Source organism: Thalassophryne amazonica, chromosome 12 (genome assembly GCF_902500255.1).
Source record: "Thalassophryne amazonica chromosome 12, fThaAma1.1, whole genome shotgun sequence".
In the NCBI taxonomy this organism is placed as follows: Eukaryota; Metazoa; Chordata; class Actinopteri; order Batrachoidiformes; family Batrachoididae; genus Thalassophryne; species Thalassophryne amazonica.
The window spans coordinates 76,254,976-76,279,229 of NC_047114.1; the positions used below are offsets into that span (position 1 = coordinate 76,254,976).

Below are 24,254 nucleotides of genomic sequence, written 5' to 3' on the forward strand. Positions count from 1 at the left end.
ATCCAGTTATCACACTCTGCTGTATATTCAAATGCCGGATACCGAGGACCAAAAAAGAAATTGAAGCGCGACACGCTCAAAGACAGGCAGCTAAGAAATACGCCAACACACTGGAGACGGTGCCACCTCTGAACGAGCTGACAGAGATCCCAGGATGTAAGTATTTCTCCCTGACATCTCACCAGTTTACAATAAAAATTATTAACCTGCAAATATTAACTCTTGTATAACATGTGCAGTTTCATGCTTGTGGTGTTGTTTTCCTTAAAGCTACACAAGGTTCCTTTACACACTCACTGGAGGTTCTGTATATGAAATAACATGCAATGGCACTTTATTTTTTTTTATTCATATTTTACATTTAAATATGATTGGGTTTTATATAGGGTTCGAACGATTGAATCAAAACTCAGGCAATTTTATTAATCCCTGCCTTCTGTGAACCATGACGCATTATATAATGGCTGAGTGGATCCTTATCTGATCTGTTTTTCTTGTTGTTTAATGCTGGCAAATCATACAGTATTTTTTGTCTTTCTGATGCCTGATTCTGTTTTTTCTCTCTGTTTAAGGTGCAGCTCCATCCAGAGATGGGAGTTGGATTTGTGTTGGAGACCCTCCTGTCCTGTGCACCAACAGCAATTTCTTGTATATTCGTCCGTGAATTGTTCTGTGAATTGTTCTGTAATTTATGTTTGTAGCATGGCCCAAGCAGAGGGTCACCCCTTTGAGTCTGGTCTGCTTGAGGTTTCTTCCTCAGAGGGAGTTTTTCCTTACCACTGTTGCTCTGGGGGTTGGTAAGGTTAGGCCTTACCTGTGTGAAGCGCTTTGAGGCAACTCTCTTGTGATTTGGCGCTATATAAATGAAAATAAATTCAAAAATTGCCATTTCATTGGTGCTTTGTATGTCACATGACATGGATTATTTATCCCATTTGTGCTGTGTTGCATTTGCATTTTGAGTGCAATTTGGTTCCATTTAGAGTGCAAATTTGGTTCCATACCTTTGGTACCATTGAACTCTGCACACACACGTGTACACGCGCGCACGCGCACACACACACAAAGCAACTGTGTGCACTGTAAGCTGTCTGACGTGATTTTTTTTTTTTTTTTTTTTGCTGCACTGAGGAAATATACAGTCTTTTTTTGGTAGTATACATGCACAGAACAGCCTTCCGGCTTGTGTGAGCGCACACCTCACACAAGCCGGGCGGCGCTTAGCTTTAAAACAAACATGGCAGAGTTTGTTTTGCTGATGGATGACGATTTGATGCACAGCATGGGGGACTTCATCGTCAGATTTATATTTGGACTCCTATTTAAAGTTTGTGTTGGATTGTTGATGTCAAGCAGCAGTGACACACCAAAGCTAGATTAATTTCTGACGTTATTTTTTTTTCACTGCACTGAGGAGATACCAAAATGTAAGTCCCTTTTCTGTTGTTTGTAAATTAATATAATATAAAATGACAAGGATCTATTTTAGCCGTTATATAAAACAAATAATGAGTGTTTTTACATTCTTTCAATGAAACGAATATTTTATGAGGTGAAAGCTGGAACAAACCGAGGCTCACTGAATGGTTTGTTCCAGCTTTCACCTCATAAAATATTCCTTCCATTCAACTCATGAACAATAATTTTTTGTATATTAAACAAGTGCAGAAATTCCGCTCCCCCACCCACAACCACTGCTAAATGCCCAGCTGATTATCCACACTGCTGTAGTCAGTTTTCATAAAATAAAGCAATCTGAATTGTATTTAAATTTTAGGTGGTGTCCAAAATATTCCGGAAAGGGCCAAGAGGGTGCAGGTTTTCTTTGCAGCCACTGACTCCAGCAGGTGATTTCACTGATGAACTCATCCCATCCGCTCACAGTGATATTAATCAGTGAAATCACCTGCTGGAGTCAGTGGCTGCAAAGAAAACTTGCACCCTCTTGGCCCTTTCTGGAATGCTTTGGACACCACTGAAAACTGTAGCTGCATCAAAATATCTGAGCAGTCAGATATTTAGTGTATGCATAAAAAAGTCACAGACATGAAGAAAAAAAAATTATATATATATATAAACCATATTTCAGCAATTGACAAATAAATAAATAAATAAAAATCACACGACCACTGTCTGGTTAGAAGCCACTTTCTCTTCTTCACTTTTACTGAACTCTCACAGAGGTCTGTGATATGAATCTGGATTATACCAAAGGAAATGCTGAAGGTGATATAGTTAAGTTTCTATGTTATAAAATGTTTGAAGAGGCGGAATGGTGGCTTTGTGGTTCACATTGCTGTCTCACAGTGTGAATGTCCTGGCATCGGTTCCCACCTACAGTAGTGTTCAGAATAATAGTAGTGCTATGTGACTAAAAAGATTAATCCAGGTTTTGAGTGTATTTCTTATTGTTACATAGGAAACAAGGTACCAGTAGATTCTCACAAATCCAACAAGACCAAGCATTCATGATATGCACACTCTTAAAGTTGGATTAATCTTTTTAGTCACATAGCACTACTATTATTCTGAACGCTACTGTATAACAGCTGTGAGATACAAAAAAATAAATAAATAAAAATTGATAAAATAAAATTAATGCATGCAGCATGCACACACACGCACACAAAAAGCCCAAATGGAATGAGCACGGTTCAAAAATGGCATCCAAAAGCAGTTATTGATGGAAAAATAGTCTGGAATAAAAAAGCTGAAATGCAGTCCTGCACAGCACCAACTGCTATCTTGAAAAAAATTTTAAGTGTGTGAATCAGTGAATATGAGGCATTATTGTAAAGCACTCTGAGCTTCTGATTCAGATGGAACAGTGTATAAATTTATCATATTCTTGCTCCACTCCAAGAGGTCTGGTGTCAGACTTGCTGTGATGACATCACACCCGGCAATTCATGCAAGCTCCGCGCTGTCAGGTTGTCCGCTGCATATGCATTCATTGCTCGAGCCAGCTCAATATCTTGCTCTAATAAAGTCAAGAATGTTTGGTAGACAAGGCATGTAAAGCTTCTGTTCAGGATACTTACTCATAGTACTAATGGCATTTTGTCCAAATACGTCTTTGATTAGCAAAACTGGGTCGTGCAGCAGTTCTCTCACTAATAATTCATGATAAGGGCTGAATTGTCACAGTACTTTCTATGAATAATCTTTTCTCGGGCAGCTCTCTTTCCAATCATTTGCTGTGTCTTTGCATCACTTTACAAAACTTACAGTTCTGCTGTTTCATTCTCTTTCTCTTTTTTACAGCTTCTCCAGCTTCTGCTGCAGTTCAGACAGTTTCTGAGCAGGTTCCTGCTCCGAGAGCTGACAATCAGCTCTCAGTCAGGGTCAGTGAAGGGGATGCCAGCTCTCACCGTTTGCCACAGACAGAATGACTTTGTCCTTTTCTTCTGCTCTTTGCTTCCTTCAGATGCTCTTTCAGCTAAATCATGTCAGTTTGAGAACATTTTCCTGCCTGTTTGAGCCCCCTACTCCTCCCAGGGCCTTTGGCTGATTTCCAACATATGTGATATGTGGATCCCAGAATTACTCTTAAAGGGGATGTTTTGCCAATGTCAACGCCATTGTGGTCAGAATTTTAAGTTTTATTCACTGTGATTTCCATCAAACCTGGCACCCATATGAAGATGGGATCTTAAACTTTTTTAGACTAGAAGACTTTATTCATCCCACCAGGGGCAACTAGTTTCAGCAGCTTGCGTACTGGCACACAAAACACAGTAACCACCCAACACAAAAGATACATAGAAAATAAGTTAGCCATTTAGGATACAGTGTCATCACAACAATTTGATATAAAAAACCCTACAAAGAGTTTAAAAGACGAATAGCAGAAGGAATAAAAGATTTAAAAAAATGGTTCATCTTACAGACAGGTGAAACAAAGCGACGACCTGAAGGCAACAGGAAAAATTCACATGCCAGCACGTGACCAGGAGAAGACAAAATACAGTTTGCTTTCCTCAGAATTTACTGGTCGCAAAAACTGGTTAGATCCCTAAATTTCACTCCAGTGATCTTTAAACATGTTTTTATAATACAGTATAAAGCTGTTTTTATCTTTCAGTGTGAGGCTGGGAAACCAGCAGGTGAAAGAGAAACACAGGAGACTTTCAATAAAAGACATAAAAATGACACATAATAACAGGGCTGATAAAGAGTTCAGTTTGCGGAGGAGATTGACAGGCGGGATGCACAGGGATGGTAGGACACAAATGCACAGCTCCGGCAGACAGCTCTGTTTGTTAGTGGTCTTTACTAAAGGAAAATGCAGAGGTCGGTACACGAGCAGGCAGTCCAACAAAAGCAGCAGTACAGAAATCATCAGGCAAAATGGCGTGATCAAAACAACAGGCAGGAGGTCAGGTACACACTATGAGGCAGGCAGGAACAAGAACACAGGTACAGAACTGGAATGCAGGCACAAGGCACGACAAACTTCGAGGAGAACAATACCACCCAGTGAGCTTATAAAACCCCAGGTGGCAATATGCAAATCAGGAACAGGTGCACATGGAAAGCACCAGAAGCAGGGCGTGGCCAGAGAGCGAAAGAGAAACACCCATTACCCAGAACCAATAAGAGAAACAGAGACAGACAGACCCAAGCAGAAAAATCCCAACAAAAGAATAAATAAACCAAAAACCCGATAACACAAAAGAACAAAACTCAAGCCCTGACAGACTCTCTGTTGGCGTCTCTTCACAATATCTGCAGTATTCACATCAAATTTCAGCTTCTCGTCAAAAAAGGTGCCTAGGTATTTACATGCAGGAACTCTTTCCACAGCTTTGCCATGAATGATGCTGTCTGTAGCTGAAATTTTATTACATCTAAAACCAATTATGAGCTCCTTAGCTTTAGACACATTTAGGTCTAAATAATTTATGGGTGATTCTTTAACTACGGGCACTATTGGCCTTGTAAATGTAATTTCCACCACACCATTGCCTTACAATATAAAGCGCCTTGGGGCAACTGTTTGTTGTGATTTGGTGCTATATACATGTGCTCTGATGTCACTGTTTATCTCCATAGAAACTACCCAAACAATCTTTCAAACAAACTGTTTAAAGGGACATTACAGTGTCGTGGTGGAAATTACGACAATAGTGTGGGACAGCTACATTTTGTTTCAAAAAAATCACAACAGTTGTATGACATTGAATACCCCAATTATGTTTTGATTATTTTACTGGTATTTTATTCAGAGATATTTTAAAACATTAGAAAAAACGTTTCTTTACCATTCATTTTTATCATTGAAGATCAAAAGTCTGGGTGTGGGACAAGCACAAAACGGCAATATTTGCATATAATGATGCTGAAAAAAGGTGGAAAAGTCATCATAGACTACTAGAACAAATTTCTTAACACACTTTCATTGTAAAGATAACTATAAAAGTGTGAAATTTGCCCTTTTTTTCTGTTTTTCATACAATATGATCAAAGGACATAATAAGTGCCCGTAGTCTAAGAATCACCCTTATATCACACCATGAAACAAAATCATCGAGGGCCTCCCTGTGTCCTGATTCAGCTCCCTGAAGAAGGGACAGCAGAGCACTGTCATCAGAAAACTTGACTAGGTAGCTACCTTTCCTAACGCTTCTGCATTCATCTGTGTATAAAATAAAAAAGTAGGGGGGAAAGGACACACCCTTGTGGTGAACCAGTGGACAAAGTCTGAAACACAACCATTTACAAAAACCCTCTGCTTTCTGTTAATTAAAAAAAAATCTGACAATCATAAAACAATCCGGTGGGGCAATTTAAAATCACACATTAGCCTCTTTAGTAAAAGATGCGGCTGCATCAAATTAAAATCCGAGGAAAAATCAGTGAATAAAAGCCGAGCATGAGCTTGAGGTTTTTCCAGATGTCTGTAGACGCAATTAAGGATAAAAAGCATGGCATCCTTGACACCTTTGCCTGCCTGACAAGCAAACTGGAGTGGGTCGATGCTCCTCTCCATATTTGAAATAATCATATTCTTCATAATTTTCTCAAAGACCTTCATACACAGTGACATAAGTGCTACTGGTCTAAAATCATTGAGCTGTTTGGGGAATGAGTTTTTTGGAAGAGGGATTATGATTGAAGATTTCCATAAGTCAGGTACTTGGCCACAGCTAAGTGACCTCTGAAAGATTGGTGGAGGACACTGCTAAGTTGGTCAGCACAATACCTTAATGTGCGTCCACAAATTCCATCTGGGCCACAGGACTTTCTTACATTAACCCTCTTCAGGAGATTGTTTACACTTTCCTCACTGATGACCATACTACAGTCAGTAGCAGAGGGAATACCTTCAAGAGAGAATTTGTCTGAAAGATCATGGTTCTTGAACCGGAAGTAAAAACAATTAAAAGCATTTGGCAGATCTTCATTGCTCCCCTCTATTCTAATTGGTGCTCTGTTATTTTCCTGTTGGACATTAGTGACTGAGATCATAGATTTAATGCCTCTCCAGGCTGCCCGCAGATCACCACTACTATACTTATGTTCTACTTTGTCTTTATAAGCTCTTTTGGCCGAATTTCATTCTTAACCTCTTTGTTAATTTCTTTCCTTTCTTGGTTGTTCCCTATATAAAAAATTCTTTTCTTCTTATTTATAACATTCTTTAGGTTTTTAGTAACCTACGGTTTATTATTGGGATAGACAATGATGTTCTTCTGGGGGATATTAGTGTCAACACAGAAAGGTAGTAGTGTTCAGAATAATAGTAGCGCTATGTGACTAAAAAGATTAATCCAGGTTTTGAGTATATTTCTTATTGTTACATGGGAAACAAGGTACCAGTAGATTCTTACAAATCCAACAAGACCAAGCATTCATGATATGCACACTCTTAAGGCTATGAAATTGAGCAATTAGTAAAAAAAAGTAGAAAAGGGGGTGTTCACAATAATAGTAGCATCTGCTGTTGATGCTACAAACTCAAAACTATTATGTTCAAACTGCTTTTTTAGCAATCCTGTGAATCACTAAACTAGTATTTAGTTGTATAACCACCGTTTTTCATGATTTCTTCACATCTGCGAGGCGTTAATTTTGTTGGTTTGGAACCAAGATTTTGCTGGTTTACTAGTGTGCTTGGGGTCATTGTCTTGTTGAAACACCCATTTCAAGGGCATGTTCTCTTCAGCATAAGGCAACATGACCTCTTCAAGTATTTTGACATATCCAAACTGATCCATGATACCTGGTATGCGATATATAGGCCCAACACCACAGTAGGAGAAACATGCCCATATCATGATGCTTGCACCACCATGCTTCACTGTCTTTACTGTGAACTGTGGCTTCAATTCAGAGTTTGGGGGTCATCTCACAAACTGTCTGCAGCCCTTGGACCCAAAAAGAGCAGTTTTACTCTCATCAGTCCACAAAATATTCCTCCATTTCTCTTTAGGCCAGTTGATGTGTTCTTTGGCAAATTGTAACCTCTTCTGCACATGTCTTTTATTTAACAGAGGGACTTTGCGGGGGATTCTTGCAAGTAAATTAGCTTTACATAGGCGTCTTCTACGTAACTGTCACAGCACTTACAGGTAACTCCAGACTGTCTTTGATCATCCTGGAGCTGATCAGTGGGTGAGCCTTTGCCATTCTGGTTATTCTTCTATCCACTTTGATGGTTGTTTTCCGTTTTCTTCCACACGTCTCTGTTTTTTTTTTTTGTCCATTTTAAAGCATTGGAGATCATTGTAGATGAACAGCCTATAACTTTTTGTACCTGCGTATAAGTTTTCCCCTCTCCAATCAACCTTTTAATCAAACTACGCTGTTCTTCTGATCAATGTCTTGAACGTCCCATTTTCCTCAGTCTTTCAAAGAGAAAAGCATGTTCAACAGGTGCTGGCTTCATCCTTAAATAGGGGACACCTGATTCACACCTGTTTGTTCCACAAAATTGACGAACTCACTGACTGAATGCCACACTACTATTATTGTGAACACCCCCTTTCCTACTTTTTTACTAATTACCCAATTTCATAGCCTTAAGAGTGTGCATATCATGAATGCTTGGTCTTGTTGGATGTGTGAGAATCTACTGAATCTACTGGTACCTTGTTTCCCATGTAACAATAAGAAATATACTCAAAACCTGGATTAATCTTTTTAGTCACATAGCACTACTATTATTCTGAACACTACTGTATAGGAGGAGACAGTCTGTGTCAGACCTAGATCTAGAATTGCCCAGGCTAGATCAAACTCAGCAAAAGTCAATCATTACGGCCAAAGTTGTTGTGACCAAAGGTCAAAATTTAAAATTTTCACTATGATAACTTCACACACATACTATGCAAATGGGTTCTGGAATTGCCCAGTGAAAGTCAAATTAGCCAAATGTCAATTACTGGGACCAAGGTCATGTATACCTCTCTGCTGGCTTTTCCCTCCCACATCCTTTTGTTGATTTCTACCAAACATGGAATGTCAATGAATGTTGACCCCAAAATTGCCCTTTAAAAAATTATTTGGGCAAATCAAGTTGAATCTGATCTCCAACTTGATTTGGATGTTTCACACACGTAGGTGAATTCCACGATTCCCCTAGCAACATCAGCTAGTGGCCAGTCATTTGATTGAAAGTCAAGGACATTGTGGTCAATCCTATATAGGACCTGGGGACCATTGGTGCTCATCTCCAGATTCCATAGCATCAAGTGGATGGGAGTTTACAACAACCTCTGAACACATGCAACTTCCACAGCTCTAGGTTGGTACCCATTTACAGCTGGGTGGACTGAGACCATGTTGATTATGTGTCTTGTGCAATACGTAACATGAGCAGGATTCAAACCCGGGTCTAAACATTGGTAGGCCAGCACCTTATCCACTCAGCTACTTGCTCGACAATGGGGTCACATGTCAGATTATCCTGTTGTCCTATTAAGTTTCCTTCATGTGCCCTACAGCATTCTGTCCTGCAGCTTTTAATGCATCAATCACATCCATATAACCCTTTAAAACCCCAACACGTAAATGAGAGAAATGATGTGCAGCTTTTGAACATTGCATGTCTTGTTGTAAACGTGTTAGCACTTTGTGGAATTAAAACTTATGCAATGAAATTGTTGTACATTGTTGGACTGTGTGTGTGTGTGTGGGGGGGGGGGGGGGGGGGGGGGGGGCTGCTGTTTTATCTAGTGTGCCTTAATTGAGAGAGTGTCGACATGACGAGCATAAAAAAAAAACGCTCACATGACTCATGGTGCCATCTTGGGTTCAAAATAGCGTTCGCTGTTAATCTGTCTGCATGTAAATCCAGCTGTTTTATTTATTTATTCGCTGAAAATACCGGGTTGTTCTGCATTTGGATGCACAAAGACACAACGAGGGCTTCAAGATGTGGGTGATTCTTTAACTACGGGCACTATTGGCCTTGTAAATGTAATTTCCACCACACCATTGCCTTACAATATAAAGCGCCTTGGGGCAACTGTTTGTTGTGATTTGGCGCTATATACATGTGCTCTGATGTCACTGTTTATCTCCATAGAAAGTACCCAAACAATCTTTCATACAAACTGTTTAAAGGGACATTACAGTGTTGTGGTGGAAATTACGGCAATAGTGTGGGACAACTACATTTTGTTAAAAAAAATCACAACAGTTGTATGACATTGCCTTCTAAACACACTGAGGGGGATGGAAGATGGCCGCCAGGGCGCAGACACACAGTCAAGCAGGTCCTGTGTTTTTGCCAAAAAAAAAGACTCTAAAACCATCAAATTCCCTTGGTTTGTGCCATCAACATATGTATTTGTTATTGCTATATGTTGTTACCTTTTCTGGAGTTTATCGGGCCCTCGGAAAATGGATAACTCAACTCTATACCCAGTAAAAAGGAATCAATACCTCTTGTTCACAAGATTTCTCAATTCTGGATATGCCAGGTCACCTCAAGGTAAACCTGATCGTTCACTTACATCTAGATCATCCCTGGGGGCTTTGGAACTTGTGTTAATATTACTTTTAGCTGGTGATATTGAAATAAATCCTGGACTGGTTCTGAGCACAGACCGGGTTGGACTACAGCTAGCAGGCCCAACCCCTAAGCTAACCAGGCTACAATTACAGCTACCCTGGTTTCTACCTCAGCTGCCTGGGTTACAGCTTCAGCTAATTAGGCCTCCACCATCTGGGCTACAGTTAGCCAGGCCTCCACCACCTAGGCTACAGCTAACCAGCCCACCACCATCTGGGCCACAACTAACCGGGCCTCCACCACCTGGGCTACAGCTAACCGGGCTCTACCACCTGGGCTACAGCTATCCGGGCCTCCACCACCTGGGCTACAGCTAACCGGTCCTCCACCACCTGGGCTACAGCTAACCAGGCCTATACCACCTGGGATACAGCTATCCGGGCCTCTACCACCTGGGCTACAGCTAGCCGGGCCTCCACCACCTGAGCTACAGCTATTTGGTCCTTTACCATCTGGGCTACAGCTAACCAGGCCTATACCATCTGGGATACAGCTAATCGGTCCTCCACCACCTGGGCTACAGCAAACCGGGCCTCTATTACCTGAGCTACAGCAAACCGGGCCTCTACCACCTGAGCTACAGCTAACCGGGCCTTCACCATCTGGGATACAGCTAACCGGGCCTTCACCATCCGGGCTACAGCTAACCGGGCCTTCACCATCCGGGCTACAGCTAACCGGGCCTCCACCACCACCAAAAAAGGAGAGAAATCCTCTTTTCAAAAAACATTGGACATCTAAGATTTTCCATACACTTAATCAGGCAAAAACAATCTGGGATCCGTGAGCCAAACCAAAAGGCTTGTTAGATGGACACTTGAATATACGGAGTATGGCATCTAAAAATGAAGAGCTTCAACATCTGCTCTGCAACTCCAACATTGACTTTTTGGGGCTTTCTGAAACCTGGTTATCACACAACTCTCCAGATTCAGTGGTAACTATGCCAGAGTATAATGTTTATAGGAATGACAGGGCACATCAATCAATCAATTTTTTTATATAGCGCCAAATCACAACAAACAGTTGCCCCAAGGCGCTTTATATTGTAAGGCAAGGCCATACAATAATTATGTAAAACCCCAACGGTCAAAACGACCCCCTGTGAGCAAGCACTTGGCTACAGTGGGAAGGAAAAACTCCCTTTTAACAGGAAGAAACCTCCAGCAGAACCAGGCTCAGGGAGGGGCAGTCTTCTGCTGGGACTGGTTGGGGCTGAGGGAGAGAACCAGGAAAAAGACATGCTGTGGAGGGGAGCAGAGATCGATCACTAATGATTAAATGCAGAGTGGTGCATACAGAGCAAAAAGAGAAAGAAACAGTGCATCATGGGAACCCCCCAGCAGTCTACGTCTATAGCAGCATAACTAAGGGATGGTTCAGGGTCACCTGATCCAGCCCTAACTATAAGCTTTAGCAAAAAGGAAAGTTTTAAGCCTAATCTTAAAAGTAGAGAGGGTGTCTGTCTCCCTGATCTGAATTGGGAGCTGGTTCCACAGGAGAGGAGCCTGAAAGCTGAAGGCTCTGCCTCCCATTCTACTCTTACAAACCCTAGGAACTACAAGTAAGCCTGCAGTCTGAGAGCGAAGCGCTCTATTGGGGTGATATGGTACTACGAGGTCCCTAAGATAAGATGGGACCTGATTATTCAAAACATTATAAGTAAGAAGAAGAATTTTAAATTCTATTCTAGAATTAACAGGAAGCCAATGAAGAGAGGCCAATATGGGTGAGATATGCTCTCTCCTTCTAGTCCCCGTCAGTACTCTAGCTGCAGCATTTTGAATTAACTGAAGGCTTTTTAGGGAACTTTTAGGACAACCTGATAATAATGAATTACAATAGTCCAGCCTAGAGGAAATAAATGCATGAATTAGTTTTTCAGCATCACTCTGAGACAAGACCTTTCTGATTTTAGAGATATTGCGTAAATGCAAAAAAGCAGTCCTACATATTTGTTTAATATGCACTTTGAATGACATATCCTGATCAAAAATGACTCCAAGATTTCTCACAGTATTACTAGAGGTCAGGGTAATGCCATCCAGCGTAAGGATCTGGTTAGACACCATGTTTCTAAGATTTGTGGGGCCAAGTACAATAACTTCAGTTTTATCTGAGTTTAAAAGCAGGAAATTAGAGGTCATCCATGTCTTTATGTCTGTAAGACAATCCTGCAGTTTAGCTAATTGGTGTGTGTCCTCTGGCTTCATGGATAGATAAAGCTGGGTATCATCTGCGTAACAATGAAAATTTAAGCAATACCGTCTAATAATACTGCCTAAGGGAAGCATGTATAAAGTGAATAAAATTGGTCCTAGCACAGAACCTTGTGGAACTCCATAATTAACTTTAGTCTGTGAAGAAGATTCCCCATTTACATGAACAAATTGTAATCTATTAGACAAATATGATTCAAACCACCGCAGCGCAGTGCCTTTAATACCTATGGCATGCTCTAATCTCTGTAATAAAATTTTATGGTCAACAGTATCAAAAGCAGCACTGAGGTCTAACAGAACAAGCACAGAGATGAGTCCACTGTCCGAGGCCATAAGAAGATCATTTGTAACCTTCACTAATGCTGTTTCTGTACTATGATGAATTCTAAAACCTGACTGAAACTCTTCAAATAGACCATTCCTCTGCAGATGATCAGTTAGCTGTTTTACAACTACCCTTTCAAGAATTTTTGAGAGAAAAGGAAGGTTGGAGATTGGCCTATAATTAGCTAAGATAGCTGGGTCAAGTGATGGCTTTTTAAGTAATGGTTTAATTACTGCCACCTTAATAGCCTGTGGTACATAGCCAACTAACAAAGATAGATTGATCATATTTAAGATCGAAGCATTAAATAATGGTAGTGCTTCCTTGAGCAGCCTGGTAGGAATGGGGTCTCTTAAACATGGGAGGGGTGGAGGTGTTCTCTATGTTAAAAGCACTCTAAAATGTAGACGGATAAACTTGCCAGAAGAAATCCAGCTTGAGTATGTTGGTGTAGAAATTTCACTCACCTGCAATGTCTTTCATTGTAATTTGCTTGTATTGTAAACCATCTGCTAAATTGGATTTTTATAACAACTTAAAACTTCTTCTTAATCATTGTGATTTAAATAAAGAAATTATAATTACTGGAGATTTTAATGTAAACTGGAATGATAAGAAAGCTAGAAAGAACCTGAAACAAGTTATTGAACATTTTAATTTTAAACAGTTAATAGAACAACCTACTCGAATAACTTCACATTCCAAAACTTTGATAGACTTGCTTTTTGTAAATAAACCTGGAAGAATTATCAAAACGTTAATTACGTGACTGGGTTGTCTGACCATAATGCCATCTTCTTCTCAAGAAAACTTACAAAAAACGTTTTGATGATTCGTATAGGCCAAATGTAAAAGTCTTACCTAAAACAATAATTCCCAAAAAATTACTACCAAATCTTGTGGCAGCTCTGCAAAGTTGTGATTGGAACGAAATCACTCAAAGTAAAGATGTTGAAAATAGCAGTTGCCTATTTCGCAAGAAAATTAATGAAGTAATGTTAAATTTTACCAAAAAGGGAAGCCACAACAAAAGAAAGAGAAATCTATTACCATGGATAAATGATGAATGTAAGAAATGGATGAGAGACAGAGATGAGCAACTAAAAAAATATATCAAATCCCATCTCATCACAGACAGGAATAAATTTACCTCACTAAGAAATAAGGTTACTCAAATTATGTGAAAGGTTAAAGCAATTTTTTTATGAATATCATTTCTGAAGCAAATGGACATTCCAGAAAGATCTGGCAAAGTTTAAATAAATTAACGGGGAAGGATAAAAAAGCAAAACAAGAAATTGAGCTAAAAATGAACAATATTGCTGTGACTGATCCAGATCTATTGACAAATGAATTTAACAATTATTTCCTTAATTCTGTGAGGGAAATAAGTGAATTATTTCCATCTCCTGATCTCAAACCAAGGTCTGTTGATCTCACACAGCCTGTTTTTAATTTACGTGAAATAACAGGGCTGGAAGTGTCCAAAATTATTGCTTCACTAAAAAATTCGAAGGCTAAAGACATTCATGGACTAGACACTAATCTCCTAAAATTATGCAAAGAGTCCCTTGTTGCATCAATAACACACATGGTTAATTTATCACTTAAACAGAGAGTTGTCCCATCGTCCTGGAAACTGGCCACAGTCACCCAAATTTTTAAATCTGGTGACAGTTCAAATATATCCAATTATCAACCAATCTGTATACTTCCAGTCATTTCCAAGGTTGTTGAGAGATGGGTAGCAAATATTATAAATGAACATTTAAATTATAGTCCCTTTAATCTACATGCTATGCAATTTGGGTTCAGAGCAAACCACTCCACTGAATCAGCAAACAGCTTCTTTATAGAAAAGGTGAAAAGTAAATTGGATATATATCCTTGTGTTGGTGCAGTGTTCCTTGACCTTAAAAAGGCTTTTGACACTGTTAACCATGAAATTCTTCTAACAAAATTAACAGACTTCAATTTTTCACCAGAGGCAATTCAGTGGCTTAAATCATATTTATCCTCAAGAAAACAATGTGTACAAATTGACAGTGTAAAATCATCAGTCTTGGATGTCTCTGTTGGTGTGCCGCAAGGATCAATACTTGGTCCCCTGTTATTCTCCTTGTACATAAATGATCTTCCCAAAATATGTAATAACGTGAATTTCCAAATGTATGCAGATGATGCTGTAATTTATACTCATGCAAGGAGCGTTAAAGAGGCAGCTTCTATTCTGACCTCAGCCATGGAGCAAGTAAATGACTGGCTTTTGAAATCATGTTTGCTTCTCCGTTCCAAAAAAACGGTCTGTTTGATGTTCTCAAAGCAATCAAAAGAAATAAAAAGTTCCAGAGTATTCTTGAGATGAGAAGAATTACAACTTGTCACAGAATTCAAGTACCTCGTCGTGATACTTGATTCCACTTTGTCCTTCAAAAATCATATTAAAAAACTTGCCAATACTGTCAAATTTAACCTCAAAAATTTTAAACAAATCAGGTCTTTTCTAACACTTGGTGCTGCCAGAATGTTTCTCCATTCAGTGATTTTTATCTCATATTGAATATTGCATCACAAGTTGGTCTCTCACCACAGTTACCAATTTGAAATTAATTGAATCTCTGTACAAAAAATCTCTTAAAAGTTTTTGACCGAAAACCTAATTCTTTTCATATATGTAATATTTTAAACAATACAATCTTTTCAATTTTGAAAATTTTATAAATTTTAAGTATGTATGCTTCATTTATAAAGTGCTACATGGACTAGCCCCACCTCCAGTGTCTACCTTGTTTAAACCTAAGATTTCAAGTGGCCTGAGAACCAGGGCCTCCTCCAGAGGAGACTGTGAGGTCCCCCACAGGAGAACACTTTTGGACAGAACACTCTCTGTGAGGGCCACTAACATCTGGAACAGTCTTCCTCTACACATACGGGAGAGCCCTACATTGATCAGGTTTAGAGCTCAACTCAAACTATGGCTGAAAACAAACCAGTCATGTGACCACTAGACTTTTAACATTCCCTTGTGTTGTTTATTTTGTATATTATATTTTCTTTCTTATGTATTTGTCTGCCTAGGGACTACGGATGAAAACTAGCTTTGTAGCTATAATCCGGCATATTTACATTTGTTTTTATACTGATGTTCATTAATGTGCATTGTCCCTATTCAAATAAATAAATAAATAAAATACCCCAGTTATGTTTTGATTATTTTACTGATATTTTATTCAGAGATATTTTAAAGCATTAGAAAAAATGTTTGTTTAACATTCATTTTTATCATTGAAGATCAAAAGTCTGGGTGTGGGACAAGCACAAAACAGCAATATTTGCATATAATGATGCTGAAAAAAGGTGAAAAAGTCATCATAGACTACTAGAACAAATTTCTTAACACACTTTCATTGTAAAGATAACTATAAAAGTGTGAAATTTCCCCTTTTTCCTGTTTTTCATACAATATCATCAAAGGACATAATAAGTGCCCGTAGTCTAAGAATCACCCACGTACAGATTCCCTTCAGATTCGAACAGAAGAAAAAATTTGGAAAGTCAGCCGTGTGGGATGGAAGCGACTTCATCGGCAAAGCTTTGTGAGATAAATTTATTGTTCAGTTCCATGTACACAGTAAAACTCACCTAAACCGTCATCATATAAACCAGATATTCGCAGTCACCGGACAAAAAAGTTTTGTATTGTTTTCCATGTAATAAGCACCGTATATAATGGATTTTGTATAACAGATTTTCACTCACATCGGATAAAATGTCCCGTCCGATCACAATGTATTTCCGTTAAAAACCCTGAGCAGTCTGGACGTGCACAGTAACAGAGGTTCAAATTAAAGTTCAGCACTGACACTCGCCGATTTCAGGAAAGTGGGACCGGAGTCATTTCTGTGATTAAAAGATCGACCATTTATTTTTTTCACACCGTGCTCAGACACGGACCCGCAGCCTGACAGGCACCTATTAAATCAGACACAAAAGGCTGTGATTTGACACTTTTCTGCTTTTACTCCTTCATTTGCCATCATATTACAATATTTTTTGCAGTGTGCATGCTACAGCATGAAGTCGGTAAAAGAGGAAAATGTACATCTTAACAAGAAAAGATTTTTGAGGGTCAGATTAGTCCAGAATAAAGCATAATCCAGCTACGGAGAACTTAAAACTGTCACGCATGTCATTGCATGACACAGAGTTACAGAGCTGCAGAAGCATAAATTAGGCTTTAAATTAATTAAATAAATCATCATAAATTGTAATTTTTTGTAAATTTGATAGCTTATTTTTGTATTTATTTTGATAGTACCTGTACCTGGATGTGTTTCTGTATGTGGTTAAATGATTTTCAAAAATGTTGAAAACATTCCTCTGGACCAAAAATGACGCCATGTTCTGAGCTGGCGCCACTCTCGCTATCTAGATACTCTAGTTTTATCTTTGGAGTGAGGAGCCTGGTGGTGGGGGGGGGGGGGGGGGGGGGCGCTGGCGCCTGTGGTTATGACAATAATTGTTAAAAAAAAAAAAGTAAAAATATGGAAATAACATTATAGAAAATACTATAAATTTTACCATATAAAATGGTTGTAATTTGCAATAATAATAATACAATTAGAATGAAGTACAGGCAGCCTTGGGGTCAAGCACACTAACTGCTTGTGGGTGATTCTTAGACTACGGGCACTTATGTCCTTTGATCATATTGTATGAAAAACAGAAAAAAAGGGGAAATTTCACACTTTTATAGTTATCTTTACAATGAAAGTGTGTTAAGAAATTTGTTCTAGTAGTCTGTGATGACTTTTTCACCTTTTTTCAGCATCATTATATGCAAATATTGCCGTTTTGTGCTTGTCCCACACCCAGACTTTTGATCTTCAATGATAAAAATGAATGGTAAAGAAACGTTTTTTCTAATGTTTTAAAATATCAGTAAAAAAATCAAAACATAATTGGGGTATTCAATGTCATACAACTGTTGTGATTTTTTTAAACAAAATGTAGTTGTCCCACACTATTGCCGTAATTTCCACCACAACACTGTAATGTCCCTTTAAACAGTTTGTATGAAAGATTGTTTGGGTAGTTTCTATGGAGATAAACAGTGACATCAGAGCACATGTATATAGCACCAAATCACAACAAACAGTTGCCCCAAGGCGTTTTATATTGTAAGGCAATGGTGTGGTGAAAATTACATTTACAAGGCCAATAGTGCCCGTAGTTAAAGAATCACCCTTGTGCCATCATGTATGTAATTAACTGCAGAATCTGTTTAATTGTAGTGGTATTTAGCTAAATGCACAAACTGCTCATGGTAGCACACTTTGTTCAAATATAGTAACATTATGTTAATATGCCAATACACTATACAAATCTTGATAAAATCTGATATGTTCCAGCTTCAAAATTCTGCAGACATGATGGCACAGTATCACACAATCCAGACAGGTACACAGACCACATTAATTAATTCCACATGATCCACATTAATTAAACTCATTTTCGTATCGTACTGAATAAATTCAGTTTTGAATAAAATTCCATTCAATGTTGTGTTTAAATCCTCAGATTTGGTACACAGGCATGACACACCAGTTTAGTAAAGTAACAAGAATAACCAAAACCGCATAATTATGGAAGGAAATGTTGTCTCCCTTCTTCCTACATTTGAGGCTTTTCCATCATTCACAGCTTTCCAGCATTTTGCACCTGTTTCTTGATGAGATCCTTTGAGCATCAGTGTGCACTGTCTACTGAGTTGCCCTGATCCAAAATGGCGCCGCCTTGCCGGGTCACGTCTCAGTGCAACTGCAGACTCTATACTAGGGGAGCTGCAACCACTACCTTTGCACCCTCCACAGGACTAAACCAAACCAACTGTTTTAGGTTCCTTAGATGACCCCAAAACACAATCAGGATGTTCCCAAAATAACAACTGGCCTCAAGCCAGTTATTCAAGATGGCTGCCAAAATACTTTTTTTTTTTTCACTAAAGCACCTTTACACAGCATATAAACAACTTAAATATCACAGAGATTCAATGGGAAGACCATTGCAGGTCACAGCAAACTCATTTGTGCCTAAACTAAATTTATTCATGGGTTTAAGATTCAAAATGGTGTCCAAAATGGCCACCAATAGACCCTTATCATTAAAATACATATTAGGAACAAACAGTAGACTTAATAATGACAGAAACCATTGGTGTTTAAGTGAAAAAAAAACCCTATTTTGGTGGCCATCTTGGACGCCATCTTGGATAAGTGGCTTGAGGCCAGTTTTTAGTTTTGAGAACATCCTGATTGTGTTTTGGGGTCATCTAAGGAACCTAAAAAAGTTGGTTTGGTTTAGTCCCGGGGGGTGCAAAGGTGGTGGTCGTAGCTCCGCTAGTACTAGTACTCGTATTGGGCTCTGTGGGATGAACTCACTTGCTGCATTTTGCACTTTTGTATGTCTTGTCGACCTCAGTTAAACAACATACTGGTTTCTTTTTTCCCTTTAATGCCTAAATGCATACTTACAGAGTCTTTGGAGTAAATTGACATTTAACCAAAGGTTGGAGCCTATCCTAAGACAAAAAGTCTGCCATTTAATTGTAACATTCCTCATGGTATAAACAGCAGGAAATAGCACTGAGCCTAAGTGCTAGACGGGAAATTGAAAAGTAATGCTCAAACAGCAGGTCTCTGCTAAGCCGCAGCCACTGCACATATAATCAAGAGTAAAATAAATGCAAGTATATCGTAAAAAGAGACAAAATGCATGATTTTACAGCAGTAGAAGAGGAACCAAACCTTTTCACACACATAAAAACATCTGATGGTTGTCACGGGTTTGTGTGACCCATCTGCCAAGCTTGGTGTGTGCTTTTCTTTCATGTTTGGCCTTTATTTGTTTGTCTAGTGCCTCTGTTAGGCATTTGTACCAGGAAAATGTTTGCTTTGCTCATGGAAAAAAAGAAGAATGGAAAAATAATATTGAATGACATTTGGTACGACTGCAGTTTTTCATTTGAGCAATTTCACAGTTTTTAAGCAATGAGTATGAAGCATAAAAATGTCATCATTTGCTCGATATAACAGTCAGGTGTGATGCAGGAGCTCTCTCACATCGCTTGGAGCATGCAGGTGTGCTGCTAATACAATTAAGCAGCCGTCCTCTGAAGCATGTGGATCTGGTGGGTTTTCTAACTGCGGCTTTCCAGGGTATTTTAGACGTGTGTTTTTGATGAAACGCTTGTTAGGGATCATTCTAAAAACCCAGGTGTCTGTGTTGAATTTTCTATCAGCAACAGTTTCCTTTGGGGTGGGACTTTTAACCCCGGTCATACACCGCCTTGTGATCATGAGTCATATTTTTCAGTCTTGAGATTCAGTTGTGAGAAAACAGAACTAATCTCTGCTCCAGACTCAAATGTGACTTCAGTAGAATTGTTTTTGTCCACTGTGGGAGAAATTCTTCAGCTGCCTTCCACTGGAAGGGAGCGAGAGCACACTATGAAACATGTTTGGAAAGTCATCTCTGGAAAAAAAGAAACCATCAGGAGGCAACAAAGAGGCACCAAGGGTCTTGGTTTTGTAGTGTGGCGACACACGCACTCCACTCATTTCTATGGACATTATGGAGATGGACCAGTTGTCTGCCTGATTGGTTGCCTTTCAGAAGTCAAAGTTGCTTCTGTGTTGTGATGGATGCAGTGGTGCATGCTCCCAAACCTGATCTTTTTTTTATGAAAATCCTTCCCTCTTTCCAGTCCACCCAAATGGGTAAATGGGTGCCAACCTTGACTGGGGAAGTAACCTGTGATGGACTGGCATCCTATCCAAGTGGAATCGTAGACTCTCATCCGCTTGACGTTACAATATCTGGGGATAAGCACTGGAACCAGTGTGCCTCAGGACCTGTGTCAGTTCCACTCCTCCATGAAGCTGTAACTGCTGGTGCAACAAACAAAAGTTGCGCTATGCACAGTTTCTCCAACCACAGCTACAAAACCTCTAATTACTTTAGCGTTGTCTTGGGTGTTTTGATGGCTTCCCTGACTGTCCCCCTTGTACTCGCCCCGTCTTTCAGTTTTGAAGAAGTGCACCAAGAGATTTTAGTATTTCTATTTCATAATGATCGATATAACTGAAGTCAAGACATAATCAGTTATTTGAAAATTAATTTGAACGGACTTGTCGAAAACCAAACTTGACAGTGAACATAGTTTTGCCCATTTGTCTATTTGATGCCTTCACTTCTTATAGAAGTATTTTTTCTTTTTTCTTTTTATTGTTGTTTATGCACCTGTTGTTCAGCGCAGTCTTGTTTGAGAGCGGGCGCTAATGGGGCAAAATATGACACATATGACGTAATTTCTCTACTTCTGGGGACAGAAACACGGCACTTTATGAGTTTTTGAGCAAGTTACACGCAAACAAAGTGAAAATGCAAAGAAGAAGTGACGACGTGTTGGAAAGTGGACATGTGTTGCGGTTTGTTTATGACCCAGAGCACAAACGTGTCGGCGGTTTTGCAGGCAAGAGCACAGCTACGTGACCTCTCCTATTCGTCTCATCTTCTCTTCTCCACTGGGAACCAAAAAAAACTTGCACTTTTTGCGACTGCCGAAAATAAAACTGTACACCATTCTTCCCTGTGAGCTTATGCTGTGTATATATTGCGCAACGAGAGCGGCTATCCCCGTAAGTGGTCAAATCCTGCAATATCACACAGGGTTCAAATGAGACTGCGCTGCCCTATTACTTCTTACAGAAGTATTTTTTTTCCTTTTCTTTTTATTGTTGTTTATGCACCAATGACACCAGATCAAATTCCTTGTATATGAGAACTTACTTTGCAGTGAATTCAGTTTTGATTCTGATATACAAGTAATTCTTAAATGGTTATCCTTGAATTAAAGCTGAAAATCTACACTATGACAACATATTTTCATTGTGTTATGCCAGGGGTGCCGAAAAGGGGAGAATAAGGAGAAGGATTCTAGGGGCCTATGATTAACAGGGGCCCATAGAGGCCCCTAACACAATTGTAATACTGACAAAAATAATATTGGGGGTGACCCAGTAAGATTTGTTTTGATGGGCCCAAAATCCTTGGCAGCTCCCCTGTGTTCTGCTGCTGTAAGATAACGACTTCGGTAATTATAGGTCACAGCATGGTTAATGACAGACTCGCGTCTTCATACGGAGCAGACTGAGCTTGACTACAAGTTCTTTTTATCTGCTGAACAGAAAGCAGATTTCTGCACAAAGGCTGTTTGCGACAAAAGGTATAATCACCTTTTTTAAAAAGACAAATTTAGCTGCCTAATTATCAACTGTTAACAAGAGCGCTGATGTTACTGACATGGAACTGCTTGTTGTACGTGTTTCATGATTAATAAAAATATGTTCACACTCTGTGACAACTTGTTTCATTTATGCTAACATGCAGAAATCTCTGCTTAGGATGCTTTTAACTTGCCAATAAATATATAAATACTATGCTGAGCAAAACATCTAATATGATGCAAACCCAAATCAGAAAAAGTTGGAATGATATGGAAAGTGCCAGTAATAACTACAGCACTGCACCCGTAGAGCACAAACCTCCACCAATGCTAGTTTCCAATTCCACAAATTTTTACCTTGGAAAGAATTTGCAAGGTCAAAGTCCTGTTAGAAATGGCTTTTCATAAACTAAATTAGATGTGATAAAATGTCAGGAGTATGTATTTAGTTCATGGACTTGAATCAATTGTATCAATCAATTGAATCAATTTGATGTAAGGGCGCCTTACACAAAACAATTCAAAAACAGTTCAAAATGAGTTAAAAAATTAAAAAGCACAATTAAAAGATTAAAACAAGCACAATAAAAGAGTGATCATTAAAAATAATTTTAAAAGAATGCTAGCACAATATTCTAACCATAGGACAGAGTAAATACATGTCTTAAGTCTGGTTTTAAAAGTGTCCACAGAGTCCGACTGTCTAATTAACACTGGGAGACCATTCCACAGCATATAGGGGCAAGATGAGAGAAAGCGCTTTGGCCCACAGACTTTTTCTTCACCCTAGGAACAAAGCAGTCTTGCATCCTGTGAACGCAAAGCCTGGGCTGGTACATAGGGTTTAATTAAATTGGCTAAATAGGTCGGTGCCAGTCCACGAACAATTTTATAGGCCAACAGCAGGACCTTAAAATCTGATCTCACAGAGACAGGTAGCCAATGAAGAGATGTCAGAATAGTTGTAATGTGGTCAAACTTTCTGCTTCATGTCAAAAGTCTGGCAGCAGCATTCTGAACCAAATGGAGACTCCTAATGCTGGACAGCGGTAAACCAGAAAATAGAACATTGCAGTAATCCAATCTGGAAGAAACAAAGCATGGATCAGGGTCTCAGCATCAGCCATAGACAGGAAGGGACAAATCCTCACTATATTTTGCAGATGGAAGAAGGCACTCCTCGTAATATCCTTAATGTGAAAGGTTGTTGTTGTTGTTTTTTTTTTTTTTCTGGTGTTGTCAGGGTTTTTTCAGTTTCTGAATTATTATTCAGATAATTTTCACAGCTGCTATGTACAATTTGTCATTGCTTTTTGACACTTGGTTTTCAACTGATAACTGGAAGATAGACTAACAGGCATAAAATTGGAACCTGGAAAATTGGATCGAACAGTGGCCGGAGTGCAGTGCCATCGCTGTCCAGTGCAGCGCGCACATCGGGACAGCTGTCATGTCCATGATGGAACAGCTGACAGCTGTGGAACACCCATCATGGCATATCCAGCATGTCCCGCTGAAGGTGGAATCATCGGCCAGCAGTACACCCCCACCATCACAGCAGAGATAAAAACCCAGCTGCTCCAACTGTGTGTCACAGCACCAGCGTGCCATCTGACCGGACAGCCGTGACACGTGACCGCTGATGATCACAGTCTAGGTGCGTCCACCGAGGCAGTCAGATGATGCCAGCATACCGCCGTCAGATGATCACACGCGCATTCACCAAGGTGATTAGCGTGTTGCAGCTGACCACTGTGTCATTGCTACTCAGAGCTGGAGAACACATATCGTGCCATGAAGAACATCACCTCTCAAAAGCCACCGTGATGCACATGTGTGGGCATGCTCTCATGACATGGTAAAAAAAAAAAAACACGTCACCTTTGGAATGCAATCAGTTGCACCTCAGTGTGCACTGCAGACACCATCAGCCAGGTTGCCCCATGTGAAAATATCTGTCTGATCATGTGAATGGCCAGCTGACGAGGCAAATGTCATGTCCACCATGTAAGTTATAGGCCACATGACGCGGTGTCCATCGGCGCGCCGATTGGGCAGTGACAGCTGTACATGAGGCGCTGGCAAATGTGTTCATGATATGAGCACATCAATTCATTCATGTCAGTTCGTTAATTCCTTGTTTACATCCATGGAAATGGATATTTTAACAGACAAAACAAAATCTATTTGTTTCCTCATTTCCAGCAGAGACATCAAATCACCAGGCATCAATTTCACATCATTACCAGTAACATGATCGTCTTACATTTAAACAGCACATTCATTGTTCTTATAATGTTTTGTGGTCTCATTTATTTGGTCCTTACACATTTTCTTTGATTTATGTACATTTGTATAATATTTAATTGCTTCCACTGCTGTGTGAGTGCGATGTGGTAT

The 24,254-nt window shown here is 39.5% G+C and overlaps 1 protein-coding gene across 1 annotated transcript in view; it reads left to right on the forward strand.

The window, feature by feature from the left end:
* Positions 1-24,254, forward strand: part of tmie (transmembrane inner ear) — a 41,365-nt gene that overhangs the window by 11,778 nt on the left and 5,333 nt on the right. Inside the window, exon 3 of the mRNA XM_034183127.1 lies at positions 7-156. Within this exon, the coding sequence (XP_034039018.1) occupies positions 7-156 (150 nt within the window). The remainder of the gene's footprint in view (positions 1-6; positions 157-24,254) is intronic.